The sequence below is a fragment of the Excalfactoria chinensis genome, chromosome 17, assembly GCF_039878825.1.
Source record: "Excalfactoria chinensis isolate bCotChi1 chromosome 17, bCotChi1.hap2, whole genome shotgun sequence".
Lineage (NCBI taxonomy): Eukaryota > Metazoa > Chordata > Aves > Galliformes > Phasianidae > Excalfactoria > Excalfactoria chinensis.
Window position 1 is genome coordinate 3,789,610 of NC_092841.1, and position 15,936 is coordinate 3,805,545.

General features: G+C 49.4%; 3 protein-coding genes across 7 annotated transcripts; 2 read left to right on the forward strand and 1 right to left on the reverse strand.

Annotated features, from left to right (window-relative positions):
* The first annotated feature begins 7 nt into the window (after positions 1-7).
* Positions 8-3,492, forward strand: SRSF2 (serine and arginine rich splicing factor 2). 4 transcript variants are annotated; one of them, XR_011905468.1, is made up of 4 exons: positions 227-727; positions 1,025-1,335; positions 2,413-2,524; positions 3,049-3,492. XR_011905468.1 is itself a non-coding variant. In XM_072351590.1 (3 exons), the coding sequence occupies exons 2-3, from the start codon at positions 366-368 to the stop codon at positions 1,326-1,328; spliced, it is 666 nt and encodes a 221-aa protein (XP_072207691.1). In that variant the 5' UTR covers positions 8-145; positions 333-365; the 3' UTR covers positions 1,329-3,492. The 4 variants fall into 4 exon arrangements, 2 of the variants coding, with proteins under 2 accessions (XP_072207691.1, XP_072207693.1); XM_072351590.1 differs by adding an exon at positions 8-145 and having other exon boundaries at positions 333-727; positions 1,025-3,492; XR_011905467.1 differs by having other exon boundaries at positions 1,025-2,524.
* Positions 3,493-4,451: 959 nt separating this feature from the next.
* Positions 4,452-5,827, reverse strand: METTL23 (methyltransferase 23, arginine). Of its 2 annotated transcripts, none has more exons than XM_072351588.1 (5): positions 5,564-5,827; positions 5,386-5,490; positions 5,078-5,315; positions 4,895-4,979; positions 4,452-4,620 (listed from the first exon to the last, which is right to left on the reverse strand). In XM_072351588.1, exons 1-5 carry the CDS (start codon positions 5,639-5,641, stop codon positions 4,452-4,454), a joined length of 675 nt encoding a protein of 224 aa, XP_072207689.1. In that variant the 5' UTR covers positions 5,642-5,827. The 2 variants fall into 2 exon arrangements, with proteins under 2 accessions (XP_072207689.1, XP_072207690.1); XM_072351589.1 differs by having other exon boundaries at positions 5,078-5,207; positions 5,564-5,793.
* An 89-nt stretch (positions 5,828-5,916) lies between these two features.
* Positions 5,917-15,526, forward strand: JMJD6 (jumonji domain containing 6, arginine demethylase and lysine hydroxylase). The gene is made up of 7 exons (XM_072352052.1): positions 5,917-6,142; positions 6,652-7,040; positions 9,176-9,462; positions 10,591-10,726; positions 10,845-10,983; positions 11,427-11,554; positions 12,331-15,526. Exons 1-7 carry the CDS (start codon positions 6,014-6,016, stop codon positions 12,365-12,367), a joined length of 1,245 nt encoding a protein of 414 aa, XP_072208153.1. The 5' UTR covers positions 5,917-6,013; the 3' UTR covers positions 12,368-15,526.
* Positions 15,527-15,936: the final 410 nt, after the last annotated feature.

A 15,936-nucleotide genomic window follows, 5' to 3' on the forward strand; every position in this document is an offset into this window, starting at 1 on the left:
GCGGCGGCGGCCATTTTGTGGCGTTAAGTAGGCGCGCGCGGGCGGCGCCCCGCTCATTTCCTCGCGGCCGCGGGCAGGACGGGCGGGCCGAGCGCTGCGTTTCCGTTGCGGCCTGTAGGCCTCGTCCTTTCCACAGAGCCCGAAGGTGGGTGTCCGCTCCTTCGCTCCCTACCGAGGACCCTGCGGCTTTTCCCTATGCCCTGTAGCTCTCCTCCTTTCTGGACTCTACGCGGCCGCCGCTCCGGCGTTCCTCCTCCCTCGTGAGGCGCTTCCCGCTCCGGGCCGCGCCGCCTCCAAATCCTCCTTCCTTCCCTCGGCTTTCTCCTCCTCAGCCGCCGCCGCCCCTCGGGGGGCTACAGCCCGCCATGAGCTACGGGCGCCCTCCGCCAGACGTGGAGGGCATGACGTCCCTCAAGGTAGACAACCTGACGTACCGGACGTCCCCCGACACTCTCCGGAGGGTTTTCGAGAAGTACGGCCGCGTGGGAGACGTTTACATCCCCCGGGACCGCTACACTAAGGAGAGCCGCGGCTTCGCTTTCGTCCGTTTCCACGACAAACGAGACGCCGAGGACGCCATGGATGCTATGGACGGAGCCGTGTTGGATGGCCGCGAGCTCCGCGTGCAGATGGCCCGCTACGGCCGCCCCCCGGACTCGCACCACAGCCGCCGCGGCCCTCCGCCCCGCCGCTACGGGAGCAGCGGTTACGGCCGCCGCAGCCGCAGGTGAGTGTCCGGGCGTGAGGCTGGAGCCGGGCTCTGCTCGCACGGCGCAGCCCTTTGGCTCTTTGTCGCTTTCCGAGGGAGTTTCAGGGCGGGGATGGAGCCGCGGAAGCACGTGCAGCTGTCCCGCTGCAGCCTTAGCCCCCGGCCACTCGCTCTGAACAATGGCGCCCTCTGAACGTTCATTTTCTCGCCCACGTGGGCCCGTTCCTCCCGCCCTGTCCCGGAGTAGTGCGGACCGTTGTGCCGCCTGCGTTCCGCTCGTAACGTTTTATTCCTCCCGCTCCTCTTCGGCTTTAGCCCCAGGAGACGCCGCCGCAGCCGATCGAGAAGCAGGAGCCGCTCTCGGTCCCGCAGCCGATCTCGCTACAGCCGCTCCAAGTCCCGATCTCGCACACGATCCCGCTCCCGTTCCACCTCCAAGTCCAGATCCGCCAGGAGATCCAAGTCAAAGTCCTCATCTGTTTCCAGATCTCGATCCAGGTCGAGATCTCGGTCCAGATCTAGGAGCCCTCCACCAGCTTCAAAGAGGGAATCCAACTCCAGATCCAGGTCTAAGAGCCCTCCCAAGTCTCCGGAAGAGGAAGGAGCTGTGTCTTCCTAGGAGAATGGTAACGTACCTCGGGATCAGCACACCTTGCATGTTACTTTATTGTAGCACTTAAGTGGGGTGTTGGGTAGTTGGTAGTATTAATGGCTCGAAGCAAGTGGATCCTAGTGGGGCACGTTGTTAGCTGTTTGTTGTTTTTCTTGAGCAGTGCTTTTTGGTTATTGGTTTAGGGAAATTAATACCAAAGGGCTTTCTGCGCAGAAAATTTTCATGTTTTGTTGAGAGATTAATGGCTTGGTTTTGATTAAAATATTGTATGAGACGCAACCTATGATGAAAATGACTATTTCTTACTGTATTTATCCAACATCTGCATTTTCCCCTTTAAAGCTGCGGTCTCCTGTTTGCTAAAAGAATATTGGCCAGTATTGCAGATTTTAACTGATTTGGCTGATCCTCCAGGGACCAGTTTCTGTGGGCGTGTATTGGAGCAGGTTTGTCTTTAAATGTTAAAGATACACTATCCTTTTATAATGGAATGGAAGATCGGTTCAGTGGCCGTTATACCGACTGGAGGTAACTGTTCTAGCAAAGTGGCAAATTCCTTGCAATGATACAACGGACGGAAACTAGTTTTTCCTCAAGTTGTCAACTTGAAGAGGCTCCTAAGGACAACACTGGGTGGGGAAAGGATAGTGTGTCTTTAACCCATTCAAACTGTTTGGTCCGCTTTTTTAAAAGGAAAGGGCCTAAGCGAGGTCTGCAGTTAGATAATTGTAGCCAAACTAGCGACACTTTGTTTTGACGTTAATTAGTTTAGTTAAGTCTTTAACATGAAGGGTAGCTGTAGAGCTTTGAACTTTCACTAATTGATTGGGAAACGGGCTGAATTCGAGTTAAAAGCGCTTTGATGGGCAGCCTGATTGTAACAGAAATACTTTAACAGAACCTTACATTTGGCCTCTGAATTCAAACAACACACTGGGGGGGGAGGTGGAACACCATTGAAATGCCCAGAACTGTTAAGAAATTAGGCAAAGGCAGTTGAAACACAAGTAGAAGTATACCTGAGGTCATCCACGCAGCGGAGAAGAAACGAGATAGAAACCTAGCTGAATTTTTCTTTCTTCAAATCTAGATGCATCAGATAAATGAGAGCCTACATAAAGGACGCCTTTGGGGGGAAAGGATCGCTTGAGTCTACAGTCCATTGGAGAGACCCCTGGCATGAGCAACCAGCTGTCGAAAAGGTTATTTTGTAACATTTTGTCTAACTTTTTACTTGTTTAAGTTGCGCCTCAAGTGGCAGATTTTACATTTTATGTGCCATTTTGTTGCTGTTATTCAAATTTCTTGTAATTTAGTGAAGTGAACGACTACCGATTTCATTATTGGCTTGGATATGTGAGGTAAAACTTCATTTCTGTTTATATAGTGCTGACTTTCAGTTGAAATTGAACGGATGGTAACTCGCTGCCTCAAGTTTCATACTGAGGAAGTGCGCAGCTCTTCTACACTGAGCAGCTGCAAACTGTCTAAAAGCATCCTCAATTTTGTCCTTAAATAAAATCGAGAAGGGGAAATAAAAAAAAGACCCTTCCATTTGAAATTTACTGTAAATGCTTATTTTTGTTTTGTTTTTTATTTTAAACTTTGAATTGAAATAGTATCTTCAAATTGATAGAAAACTTTTCGGGTGACAGTTGATATTTGAAAGGATTGTTTTTATCAGACTCAATTCTAATCTCTTCTCTTATGTATTTTTGTGCACTAGGCGCAGTTGTGTAGCAGTTGAGTAATGCTGGTTAGCTGTTAAGGTGGCGTGTTGCAGTGCAGAGTGCTTGGCTGTTTCCTGTTTTCTCCTGATTGCTCCTGTGTAACGATGCCTTGTCGTGCAGAAACAAATGGCTGTCCAGTTAATTAAAATGCCTGACAACTGCACTTCCAATCACCCGGGCCTTGCATAAAAATAACGGAGCATACAGTGAGCACATCTAGCTGATGGTATACACACCTTATTTTTTCCAGAATGGTAAATCTTGCCAACATGCATATATGAACTTATATTTGAGAAATGTAATGTTAAGAAAGAAATGGTTCATTCCTCTGTAAGTACTGATTTGGTGTATCTTTTGCTTAAGACATCTTGTACTATACCCACTGTCTCTGTAGTTTAATATTAAACATTTTTTTTTCCTCCTGTGTTAACTTTTCTCAACTTAATGTCTGAGTCAGCTTATTTTTAGCTTGAAAAGATTTCTGCAATTATACTGTCAATGTTTAACTTCTATATAGTAACAGAATGCATTCTACTGCTTCTTAATTTTATCCACTGGGGTTGCTTTGAAATTACTCTGGGCAGACTTGCTGGTATTGTGACTAACCCAAATGCTGTATGATAGTATTGCACACCAGACCGGGTCTGTTGGATGTTGTTATGGAGGATACACACTGAGCAGTACTAATTGCATTTGCTGTGTGCTTGTCTTGATTCCACAGGCTGCTGCTCGATGGTAGCTCATCTTAGTGATCTTTTCTTGACTGATTTTGTTTTTTTTTCTTTCTTTTTTGGGATACCAAATGGATTGTAATGTCAATCATCACATGTCAAGGGTTATTGCAATGCCTTGTTAACGTTATGCATGTATGTTAAATGGAAATGGAAACATCTGAATACTTGCAGTCTGGCTTGACCAGGGATTAAAAGTGCTTTTCTACAAACTGAGGAGTTTGTGTGTTCCAGGACTAGCAGCAGTCTACATAGATTCAATTACAGGGGCTGGATTTTGTATAAGAACCTTATGGGAATGAGCTTCAGTCCTAGGAAACCAATCTGAAGGGATGCGTTTATCTTCAAAAGAATCTGACTTTTCTTGGTAGCTGAGGTTGTGTCTTGAAGTTGGATCTCGTGGCTAGTCAGGTTGTTAAGCTATGTTGTGTAGTGACTTACAGAATGGAAACGAGGCACTGAAACATAACTTGGTCTTTGGGAAGGAGAACAAATGTCTCAAAAGCCACAGTTAGACAAAGAAACAGATTTATTTTTACAGTGTGTGTTAATACTGCTAATGGGGACCTGCTTTCCAAAACATACATTGCTGGAAATCAGGCTGTTTCCTGCAGATCCGTGCTAGAGTTGAGTATCATCTTGTAACGGAACCAACAAGTGGAATAAACTTAAGTACCATCTGATCTTGCTAATGAGATGATCATCATTTCAATGGTATGTCTGCTGGGTAGAGAAGAGCTGGCCAAGTGCTCTTTGTCTGCACTGAATGAATGCAACGGAATGTGGATGCTCTTCAATTGCCATTTGTAGAGCAAAGCTTCGATAGACCAGTCAGCACTGAGGGGAAGAAACATCCGTGTGTGAAAATGCAATCCAGGTTTGGAACTAATGCAGTGAATGAGCAGAGACTCAGCAAACTTCTATATGATATTCTGCAACGTCGAGCTTGAAATGGTTCTCTAGTCAACAGTAAACGTGTGGTTAGCTGTTGTTGTGTGATATCCCTAGGATATATTGGCTACTATCAGCCTGAGAGCAGCTTTGGAATCAGTGTGTCTGAGAAGTGAATGTTCTTAAATAGAAATAGAAAGTGAGGAGGGGAAGAACTCACCTTCGGACTTGGTAAGTAGTCCAGAACTGAGCGTGTGGGTTCTTCTCCAGCAAGAAGGAAACTGTAGTTAAAATGTCTTCAAAGTCTGCATAGATGAAGGGAGATTTGAGCAGCCTTGGTTAGTTCCTAGATCGTAAATAGATTTAAATACGCTTCTATGAAGCGGGAGTTGCAAATGGTTACCTTTGGGATCAAAAAAGACATCGGATCCTAAAATGATGTCTATGGGACCGAGAGAGAGCAGCTGTGGCGATATGCGACCCCAGGTGATGCCTATAACGGGTACGTGGGGCAGCCGGTTGAGCAGGCAGCTCTGCTGGGAGATGGCCGTGCACTGCGGCAGCTCCTCGCTGTCTGACAGCGTCACCTCCGCACCGCACTTGGCCGCCACTATCCCGGGTAGGCTGACACCTGCCCCGAGCTGCAGGGAGCTGTCAGTGCGGGGCGGGGGGGGCGCTTTGTCCAGGGGAGAGGTCGGAGCTCTCGGTTACCTCCAGCACCCTGCGGCCGGGCAGGGCGCTCCTATGGAACCACACGTACTGAGCCAGCACCACGGCGCAGGGCCAGGCGTACATGCCGTACTGCGGGTCCGGCACCTGCAACACACGTTGTGCCGCTGTGGCTCCGTGCTCAGACACGCTCTGTTCCCCCATTACCCCCGTTCCGTACCTCGGGGACGCGCACCGCCAGCCCCGCCGGCTCCCCCTCGAAGCGGTACCGCCGCACGGCGCAACGCGGCTCCTCCATGCCCGCCGCCTCGCAAGCGACCAATCACAGGTGACGACGTGTGGCGCCAGGCCTCGACACCCAATCAGAGCTTTCTCCCGCGGTGACGTCACGAGGAGCGCCGCGGGGCCCTCCGGGCGCCTTTCGGTGCCTCACGCCGGGTCCCCGTAGGCCGCCCCGTCAACATGGCGGCGGCGCCGCTTCCTCACTTCGCCCAATCAGCGCCGGGGGGCGGGCACGGCGCGGCGGAAGGCGGCCGGGAGGAGAGCCAATGGGAGAGAGGAGGGGGCGGGGCTTCGGCGGCGGCGGCGGCAAGGGGGTGAAATTTCTCGAAGGTGCGGCGGGGCCGGGCTGGGCCGGGGGGCGGCGGAGCGGAGGGTGCTCGGAGCCGCCATGAACCACAAGAGCAAGAAACGGATCCGCGAGGCGAAACGCAGCGCCCGGCCCGAGCTGAAGGACTCGTTGGATTGGACCCGGCATAACTATTGCGAGACCTTTCCGCTCAGTCCCGCCGCCTGCAAGGTGCGGCCCGGGCTGCGGGATGCTGAGGGGACATTAATGGGGTGTGAGGGGACGGGGGGGGATGGGGGGGAATAGGGGCTGTGAGGGGGGATGGGGGAGCTGGAGGGGGAGGGAAGGCCTGAGGGGAGGTGTGGGCGCTGAGGGGAATGGGGGGACGTGTGGGGAGCGGGAGGCGGCGTGAGGAGAATGGGGGAGGGGGAGGTGAGAATGGCTGTGGGGACCTGAGGCTGTGGGGACCCGGGGCGGTGTGGCAGCTGGGGGGGGTGTGGACAGGGGTGTCCTCACCGTGCTGGGGATGGTGCCAAGCACAGGCTGAGCCGGGCGGGGTGACTGCTGAGAGCTGGGCACCAGAAGTAGGGCTGCACCCTGAGGGAGCTTAAAATAACACGCAGGTAGTTTGATACCCTTGTGGTGTATGGAGCGTGGAGTGCTTCTGTGCCGGCTTAGAGCACAGCTCTGGGATGTACGGCCTAATAGCTGCTCTGTGTTTCCCCCTCTTGGTTTCGCAGGATAACGTGGAGCGGGCGGATGCACTCCAGCTCACAGTGGAGGAGTTTGTGGAGCGTTATGAGAAGCCCTACAAGCCCGTAGTCCTGCTGAATGCCCAGGTGGGCTGGTCTGCCCAGGAGAAATGGACTCTGGAGCGGCTGAAACGCAAGTACAGGAACCAGAAGTTCAAATGTGGGGAGGACAATGATGGTTACTCTGTGAAGATGAAGATGAAATACTACATTGAGTACATGGAAACCACGCGTGATGACAGCCCGCTCTACATATTCGACAGCAGTTATGGAGAGCATCCCAAGCGCAGGAAACTCCTGGAGGACTATAAAGTGCCCAAGTTCTTCACTGATGATCTGTTTCAGTACGCGGGGGAGAAACGAAGGCCGCCTTACAGGTATGGTAGAATGGTGACAGCGTAAAGCAAGGTACTTTCCGTGCCTCTGGTAGTTTAGTGTTAGCTGTTCTGAAGTCCTTTGAAGCCTTTAAAGCACGAGGAGGGAAGAACAGATTTGTGAATCAGGATTTCTCATTCTGCCATCAATCTTGTTACCAGTTTGTTTCTTAGTTTTTCTTCTGTTTTAAATAAATGCCAAGTGCTTGAAAGTTACAGAGATGAATTTCTTGCTGTGTGAGGTGCCTCCTGGCCCTCAGCTTCAAAATACCTCTAGATTTGCTCTTGATTTTTTTCTGGCTTACGTACAGTATGGGGGGTTCATTTAATTACCAGTCAGTCCTTGTAAGGTAAAGATCTTAAACTGGACTAGTCTGAGGAGTGGAGGCTGTTTCTTAGTTCCCCTTCAGATGATGATGATACTGCATAATATTTTTGCATCTGTGCAGTCTTCAAACTCTTTTTTTTCCTCAGCTAATTTGAAGTAGATGGAAATTGCATGTGATTACTGAAATGAAATGCACCAACCTTATGTATTGGCTCCTAGGTACAAAGTAATTTCTATTTGCATTAATACAGTGCTTCCTACCGCTATGAGAATAAGATGTAATTAAAGCCTTTACAGCCACATGATAATTGCTGCAGAATGACTTGCCCTTTGAGTGACACGGGTTGGTTTTATTTAAGGAAATAGGACAAACACTGAATAAAGCACTAATAAATAATAGCTCAGCCTTGTTCTTCAGGCTTTTTATTTACAAAGCTGTAGCAGAAACGTTTTTTGCCATTCACTTCTGTGATCAAATATAAAAGCACAGTGCTTGGAGTCCCTGTGAGTCTGCAGTAGGTACACTGACAGTTCTATCAGAGGTCCAAGTAATCTGGATGATCTCGCTGTGACTCACACTGATACTTCTCTCCCCTGCACCCTCCGCACCTCCAGCCATGTGCTGAACTCCTTGCTTGTGATGGTAGCATTCTTGCACTTTGTTCTGGTAGAACTGGGTTTGTTTGAGGCCGTTCTGGTTTTTCTGAGTGGAGTGGTGCAAAAGGGCGCAGCTACAGACCTCACCTCCTGGAGTTTCATCTGTGTACAAATGTGGGTGAAGAGTATTCAGCTGTTTTATAGCTTAACTGCAAATTCAACCAGGAGCTCCGTATTCCTCGTGCACATCTTGTTTCTTGTGGCTGCTTCACGAAGTAGGAAGTCATTCACAAGTCCAGTCATTGCTGCTGGCATGCAGTGATTGGAAACCAGCTTCATTCACACCTGTGTTGGAAAGGGGAGATGGAGAGGGTTGTGACTTAAGATATTCTCTGAGCCCTGGAGCTCCTCATTGGTGTCACACGGCTGTCAGCCCCAGGGCAGGGGGGTCTAAATGGATGAAGGCTCAGATTCGTGCTGCTTTGGTTTCTTCCGTCTAAACAGATCTTGTCTTCCTTTCTCCTTTTGCTTTGTGGCAATAAGCTGCCTGATTCAGTCTAGTAGTGCTGTTGTGTTTAAACATCTGTGGCAGCTAAACTTCTTTATAGACTGGGAATGAGAATATACGCACCAAATCTTGAGCAGAGATAATCCCCAGCTAGTTAAATATTGGAATAAAAAGCCTGTTGGAACCGAACAGAAGGCATAGAAGGAAGCCAGGGTTGCATAACTTCACTCTGTTCTTTACTTGTATTGCCTTTTGTTTGTTCCTCATTGTTCTGTGCTTCTGGGTTCCATTCATGAGGGGCAGGTTTTAGAAGTACAGAGGATTAGGAGAATCCTCCTGCATGGTGCAGAGCGTTGTGACTTTATCACGTTCATAAACCTTGCTGCAAAAATAGGAGTGCTTCTACCTTGAGGTCAGTCTGTATTGTGTTGAAGAGCTGTTTCTCTTTCATAGCTGTGTTTCATTTGGAAAAGCTGTCCTCACTGTCTTGGCTCGCAGTCCTTCCTGTCACAGTTCATGCTGGTTTTTAGGCTAAACCCACACTGCATTGTTTGAAGATAATTGGAGAAAGGAATCAAAGTGTCTACCTTGATTTCTAACCGTATGTCAAGTTAACAGCTATAACTACTGATCTGTGTGTGAAGAAAAGAGAAAGTAGCTACTTGTTTGCTCTGTGACTGAAGGGTTTGTTTTCCTGCCATGCAGATGGTTTGTGATGGGCCCACCTCGTTCTGGGACAGGAATTCACATCGACCCGTTGGGAACCAGCGCGTGGAACGCCTTAGTGCAGGGACACAAGCGTTGGTGCCTCTTCCCTACCAGCACTCCCAGAGAGCTGATCAAAGTGACACGGGAGGAGGGAGGCAACCAGCAGGATGAGGCCATCACGTGGTTCAACGTCATCTATCCGAGGACGCAGCTTCCCACGTGGCCCCCTGAATTCAAACCCCTGGAAATCTTGCAGAAACCAGGAGAGACTGTATTTGTACCAGGTATGTAGAGATCACTCCTGAAAGGAGATGTGGCAGAGAGAAGTGGGTTTTCTAACATGTCTGAAAAAGAGAGTGGCAAAACAAATGAGACTCGAGCTGTGCAGTCATAGGAACGTGATCCTGATCTAAATTAAATTAATAGGAAAACATTATGCTTAAAAATAAATAAATAAGGCGGAGTATTTGAGTATTAGTAACTCTCAGACCCAAAAATGTTGGAGCTCAGATACACCACAGCAGATTCACCACTGGCTTTTGTAGCTTAGGTGGTCTGACTGCACGTGGATCTTTCTTGGCCGGAGGAAGAGATCTACTTAAAGTCACTACTGCTTTCCACCCACTTTTATGTGGTTATGCTTAATCTCAAGATCAAAAGCTAAAGAAAGATGAGAACGGCTTCCTTATATCAGCAAATGGTTGTGCAACGTGTGCCTGCTGTAACTGGGAGCTGGGTTGGCCAGTGGGTAGAATAGCATGGGTGAGTTTGGTACCTGCAGCCTGACCTCTGAGTCTTGCATCACAGCACGTAGCTCCCATCCACGTTGCCTGTCTCTGTTGCACAGCTGATTTCTTGTCATAGGGGTGCCTTGTGATTGTCTTGGCACTTCGTAGTGACTCCTCAGTGTCTTCTCTGTTAGGATTTTGTAGCTGTTGATTTCCATTAAGGTTAGAAGTGGGTGGTAAGAACATCGCTGTCTATTCTTAGCCTCTGCAGGGAAACAATTTGCATCTATTTTTAAATGAAAGGCTGGTCTGTAATCACAAGAACCTTGCTAATTCAGCGTGGAAAGCGTGCTCCAGCTTGACAGAAAGGATGTCTGTGCAGCCTGGGTTACAATGGCTCATGCTATTAGATAGGCTGTCAGTAGGCAGCGTGTTGCTGTCAGCTCAGATCTTCAGTACTGCTTGTGAGCTGGGTAATTCGGCCACAGCATTGTGCAGCCTTCTGTAATGAGAACCTGCAGAGGAGCAGAATCAATTCTGAAATAAGGCTGAGGGAAAGAAGATCTGGTGGGAGGCTCACCTGGGTTCGGGAGGCGAGGTCTGGTTTCTGCTTCTGCTGTGGGACAAAGATGCGTGGCAGTTGTTGAATGTGTTCGCACGGTGCTCACGGGGCTGTGTTTGCAGGTGGTTGGTGGCACGTAGTTCTCAACCTGGACACAACGATTGCCATCACACAGAACTTTGCCAGCTGTACCAACTTCCCTGTGGTGTGGCACAAGACAGTGAGAGGGAGACCCAAACTGTCACGGAAGTGGTACAGGTGAGAGTTGTAAGAACTTTCTTTTCATGTTACCCGTAGAAAACAATGAAACAAAACCATCTGATGACGTGCAGTGTTACTGTTTAAAGGCTGACGCTGACATTTGAACTGTGTTTAGGATCTTAAAGCAGGAGCATCCTGACTTGGCAGCTCTGGCTGATTCGGTTGACCTACAGGAATCTACTGGTATTGCTTCTGATAGCTCTAGCGATTCCTCCAGCTCCTCGAGTTCCAGCTCCTCCGACTCTGACTCAGAGGTAACATATTTTGGGGGGCTGTTTTTATCTATCACTCATTTTACCAAGTCGTGGTTGTTTAAAATGGTGACAAGTTGGATGGTTTTCAAATGGGGAGGAGGAATGAAGTCCAGAGTAGGGACAGTCACAGCATGGGACTGATGTGGTTTAAGTGCTTCAGAAAGTGTTGCCTGCCCTTAAAAAAGCCCAAAACCTGGATCCTTTTTAGGAGCCAAAATGAATGCGTTGACTGTCTCACCACAGACCTCCTGTAGTCCGTGACCAGTCTTAAAACATGCCTGTTTGTGGGGTTTAATCACTGAATTTGAAATGGATTTCACGTGTTTAATCTGAACTGACCTTTGAGTGTCCAGAACTGCCGAGGTAGCACATGTGGTGAACTCATGAGCACAAACGGTTTTCTATGTTACTCTAAATGCTGTTTTCATCTCTCCGTGTTTCAGTGTGACTCTGGCTCTGAGACAGAGGGGATGATGCACCGGAGGAAAAAGAGGAGGACTTGCAGCATGATGGGTAACGGTGATACGACTTCCCAGGATGACTGCGTGAGCAAAGAGCGCAGCTCCTCCAGGTGACCTGATGGCAACTGCTGTTCATTAGAACCAGGAGAGGACGCTGCAAGGGAGAGAGCTGAGATAGGGCAGCTCCTCAGGATAGGGGGGTGGAGAGCATTATTGCTTACAGAACGTGAAGCAGTCGGACAGTGCTTTTAATTACTCTAAAGTGAATATTAAGATTCTTCATATTTTTATTTTCTTTTTTTAAAGTGCTTTATTAAATAAAGTTTTATTATTTTCCTGGTTCTATTTTTAATAGAGAATATATTTATGTATATATTTTTAATGGGAGAGGTAGAAAATTGTGCTCTTTAGAGAGCACGTGTGAGAAGTGAATGGTTTGAAGTGAGGAGCGATCAGGCCAGGCTCAGGTTTGGTTGCCTCGTCCAAAGCAAACCTTCAATGAGCAGCAGGATACAACAAGCCAGAATGCAGACCCTATTAAAAAGCCATAAATAACAGCCTGTGTGCACATCTGAAAGTCCAGTGGGTTTGGGCTTTTTGAGTTCTTTGCACTTTGAATATGCAAAATCCAGCACCTTGCCTAGAGCCTGCTCTGTCTGGGATGCACTGCTCTCCTTCCTGCATGCTGGCTGCTCCTCTCTGGGAGGACGGGTGGTGTTTTGGCTCCAGCACTGGAATGGTTCAGTCGATAGAAACACTTTTAAACATCAAGTCTTACCTGTGGGAAGTGCTGAGCATACAGTTAGCCTGCATGCTGTGCTTTACATCCCAAAGGGAGGGGAAATGCTGCAGCTGATGACTGGCAGTTGTACTTTTTCTTTGACAGGATTAGGGAATCTTGTGGAGGCCGCAGTTACCCCTGAGATAACAACACCCACCCAGAGGCAGCTGCCCATCGGAGCTCTGTTAGCAGCCAGCCAGCTCTGTCCTTCCCCCTTCTGCTCCTGCTCCTCACAATCCATTTCTTGTCACTTTTCTTCAGTCCAAACATCAGTCTTCATTATGTGCTGTTGAAGGTTGGCTCCTTACTTAACTGAAAGGGGAACGACTTCATTCTTGTGCAATGCTTTGTCCCCTCTGCGCCCCGAGTGAGTGCACTAAAAACCCCCCTGTGGGTACGGACATGCCAAGTATTTCATGGTTGGTATAACTGGAGAGGAAGACAACGGTCAGTTTTTTTTAAAGGAACTTTATAAAACCAGCAGGTAAACCTGGAAACCTGCCTTGCTTTGACACTGTCGTATGTTTACATGTTGTCCTGTACACTTGAGGAAAGGAACACCAGCCCTTTGGCCCAGCGGGATGGCGGCGGATCTCACACCAGTTTCAGGCAGTGGAGGTGGGATGGATGGATGCTCCGAGCACTGAAGCGACTTCAGTGAGGGGTGACCACCCACCTGAAGCATCTTTTGTGCTCTTAATCTACACACACACGTCTGAAGTGCATCCTATTAACCAGCCACGATCCATTTACCCTCGTTCTGCACAGTGACAGAGATGCACTGGCACCTTGTCATAGGAACCTCGATGGAGCCGGAGAGTCCTGGAGTTTCTTGCACAGCAAAAAAACCCATGGGGGGAATAGTCAGCATTTGCCAGTAATGACACTCCTTTAGGTACAGGTGTGATGTTCAGCACTGGGCTACAACTAAGTCTGACTCTTACATAGCAACAACAGTTGCTGGGCTTTAAATAACCGAACAGTTCTGGGGCTGTGGACTTGTTTGGGCCGGTGTGGTTCCCGTGTGTAAATGGCTTTTCTTTGAGGCTATGGCTTCAGAAATGTATAGAACATACAGTGCCAATTTTAAAGGACTGGGAGGGGGGCGTATTGTTGTTCGATGCTTTATAAAAATGAAATGTGATGTTTTCAGTCTGTGTAGGTGCGTTTGTATCATGGCAGGTAAAGCTCGTCCCCAAGGGATCTGTTGGATCTGCTGTTCCTTTCACAGGGGCTTGTGCTGGTAGGGTCAGCAAAGAGGTCTGTGTTGCTGGAGACGTGCTGCAACTAAGAGACCCTCCTTTCCTACCTGCACCGTGCAGCCAGGAGCTGGATGTGTTGGATGCTTCCTTCAGTGCTGTCCTAAGGCCCAGGAGGTGGTGTTGCATCTCATGTCAGCCATATATTGAGAGAGGGAGGTTGAAAGCAGGAGTGATATGTGTGTACTAAGCCTGCATTGATGCCCAGAACTGGGAGCTGAATTCCAAAGCAGATAGGCAGCCTTAACTTGTATCTGCTGGGTTTGATGGAAGCCAGAACATTGGGTTTGATTTACTTTAACCCTCTTTCCTGTGGAAGCGCTCTCTGCCTTGGGCTGTGTCCTGTTGTATGAGGGAACCTGAACTGCATTTGGCAGGAGCTCAGCTTCTGAAACTCCATGTTCATGTAGGAGCAATGGATGTGTTGGTGCGAAGGAGGGACAGAAGGTTTATTGGTGTGTTCTTTAGCTGTCCAGACCCTTGAATTTCCTATAGTAGCCAGACATAAGTGCACATGGACATGCCTGCTCCATAGGGCACTGCAGATTATCCCACATCACTTCACTTGGAAGCAAACTTCCCCTACTGGTAGCATTTCTGCCTTTTACTTCCTGCTCAGCACTGCACAACCCATGCAGTCCTCAGAGAGAGCAGGCTGCAGCTGCTGCCTTTGGAAGCATGGAGGTGTACAGGGGTGTGCTGTGTTAGAGGAGGCTGCACAGTTGCTTTGTGTGGAAGGCAGTGCAGGCTGTAGCTTGCTGTTGTGTTTGGCACGCACTGATCAGCTTCGCCATCCTCTTACACGTGCAGGTTGAAGCTCCCTTACAGAAAGGCAGAGTGAACCACGAGCACCATCATTGAGTGCTCTGTGATGGGAAGCAAAGGTGGGATCTCTGGATCTTCCTCTTCCATTCAGGGTGTTGTGCAGCACTTTTGGCCACGTGGTTTTCAATGGTGCTCCATCCAGAATTGCTGCATGGTACATAAACTGAGGCAGAATGAGGCTTTTTATCCAGCTGGAACGTTGACGTTTGGCATTTTGTCACTTGTTTTAAGAAGGAGGTTCTGCTATTTCCTTACATCGAGGTTTAGAAATGATAACAGTTGGACTGGATACGTTAACTCTGATCAGGCTGTTGGCCTCGCTGGCCTTACAGGGAGAAGGGGATGTTCCCCAGACCCCTTTTCCATGCCACAACATGACATTAAAAGCTGCTCCTTGTGCCTGGATCTGTCCGTGTGGGAGGCTGGCAGGGGAGCACGTGTGTGCTTTTGCTTCTCCACACTTGTGCTCCTTGCAGCATTGAAGTCCTTCTTAACCCCCCCTGCTTCTGCGTACTGTACAGCCATGGATGTAGCGGACCCAGCAAGCCCCTCGTGTCCCCGAGCCCCACAGCAGCTCTGCTCTGCTCAGCCCCACACTCAACCTGCCCCATTGGGGCTGCTGGGAGCTGTGTGCTGGTTTGGGCTGGGCTTCCTGGTGTTGTGCCTGCCCTGCCAAAGAGAAGGGAGCTGTGAGCTCCGCTCTCCGATCCAGGCTTGTGTGCTCTGATGTGAGTGAATGAATGCCTCTTCTGGACCGCAGCACACAGAGCTCAGCACAGCTGCTGCACTTTGGGGCCAGGTGATGCTGAGGAGGTGCTGGCACACAAACCTCCCTCCCCTTTCCAGCTTGGATGGGCTGGTTCTGTGTTGTCTTCTCAGTTACTTGCTTGGAAGGAAGACAGCAACCTCTTCCATAACAAACACGGAGCCTTTTCCTCCTCCAATCCCCAGCCATCGTGGGGTGGAAAGCGAGACTGCTGACTGTGTGTGCTAATCTAATAGAGAGAAACGCTGTCATAGGAAGCTTCATGCATTCCTTTTGCAAAGGAGGGAAGGAAGAAGCAGCCTGAGCCATTCAGCAGCCTGAGCCCCCAGCCCTGCCGCTGCCATCAGCTGCTTTTACGGCCCCGTCCAGCAGAGCTGGGATAGTCTTAACCGTCTCGTTTTGGATGATTGTGGTTTTGCTTTTTATTTGAAATAAAATCGATTATTTTGCATCCTCCTGTTTCTCAGACACTTATTTCTTTGAGCTGTTTGTGTTCTAAAGATCCGAACCTCTTCCCTGCACTACGGTGGGATGCCGTGGGGCTGCCCTGGGAGCTGTGCGGTGGATGAAGGTCGCTGATCTCGGTTGAAACCAATGGCTGCAGGTAAATAATAAGCAGAGCACGAGGCTGCAGCCCTGCAGGCTTCTGAAACGCTGATAGAAACACGTTGTAGAACGAAACGCTGCCCCGTCCCTCCTGCGGAGCGGCCCCTCGTGCTCAGCCCATTGCAGCGGAGGGGCGATGCTGTCAGCTCTCCCTCCTCAATCCTCCTTTGTCGGCAGAGCTCTGCAGCTGGTCCTGTTCAACCCCCCCATCTGAGCCCTGCGTCAAGGCGGCCTTTGTGCGCGTCCCCGGCACCG

What these genes read in the sequence shown, in the direction of transcription:
- SRSF2 (XM_072351590.1), top strand. Translation starts at nt 366, where the DNA reads ATGAGCTACGGGCGCCCTCCGCCAGACGTGGAGGGCATGACGTCCCTC. An exon ending in TACGGCCGCCGCAGCCGCAG is followed by an intron (nt 728 to 1,024) that starts GTGAGTGTCCGG and finishes CTTCGGCTTTAG; the next exon opens with CCCCAGGAGACGCCGCCGCA.
- METTL23 (XM_072351588.1), bottom strand. Translation starts at nt 5,641, where the DNA reads ATGGAGGAGCCGCGTTGCGCCGTGCGGCGGTACCGCTTCGAGGGGGAG. An exon ending in TGGCGGTGCGCGTCCCCGAG is followed by an intron (nt 5,491 to 5,563) that starts GTACGGAACGGG and finishes CGTGTGTTGCAG; the next exon opens with GTGCCGGACCCGCAGTACGG. An exon ending in ACTACTTACCAAGTCCGAAG is followed by an intron (nt 4,621 to 4,894) that starts GTGAGTTCTTCC and finishes TCTTCCCCTCAG; the next exon opens with TGCTGACTGGTCTATCGAAG.
- JMJD6 (XM_072352052.1), top strand. Translation starts at nt 6,014, where the DNA reads ATGAACCACAAGAGCAAGAAACGGATCCGCGAGGCGAAACGCAGCGCC. An exon ending in AGAGACTGTATTTGTACCAG is followed by an intron (nt 9,463 to 10,590) that starts GTATGTAGAGAT and finishes CTGTGTTTGCAG; the next exon opens with GTGGTTGGTGGCACGTAGTT. An exon ending in CTGTCACGGAAGTGGTACAG is followed by an intron (nt 10,727 to 10,844) that starts GTGAGAGTTGTA and finishes AACTGTGTTTAG; the next exon opens with GATCTTAAAGCAGGAGCATC.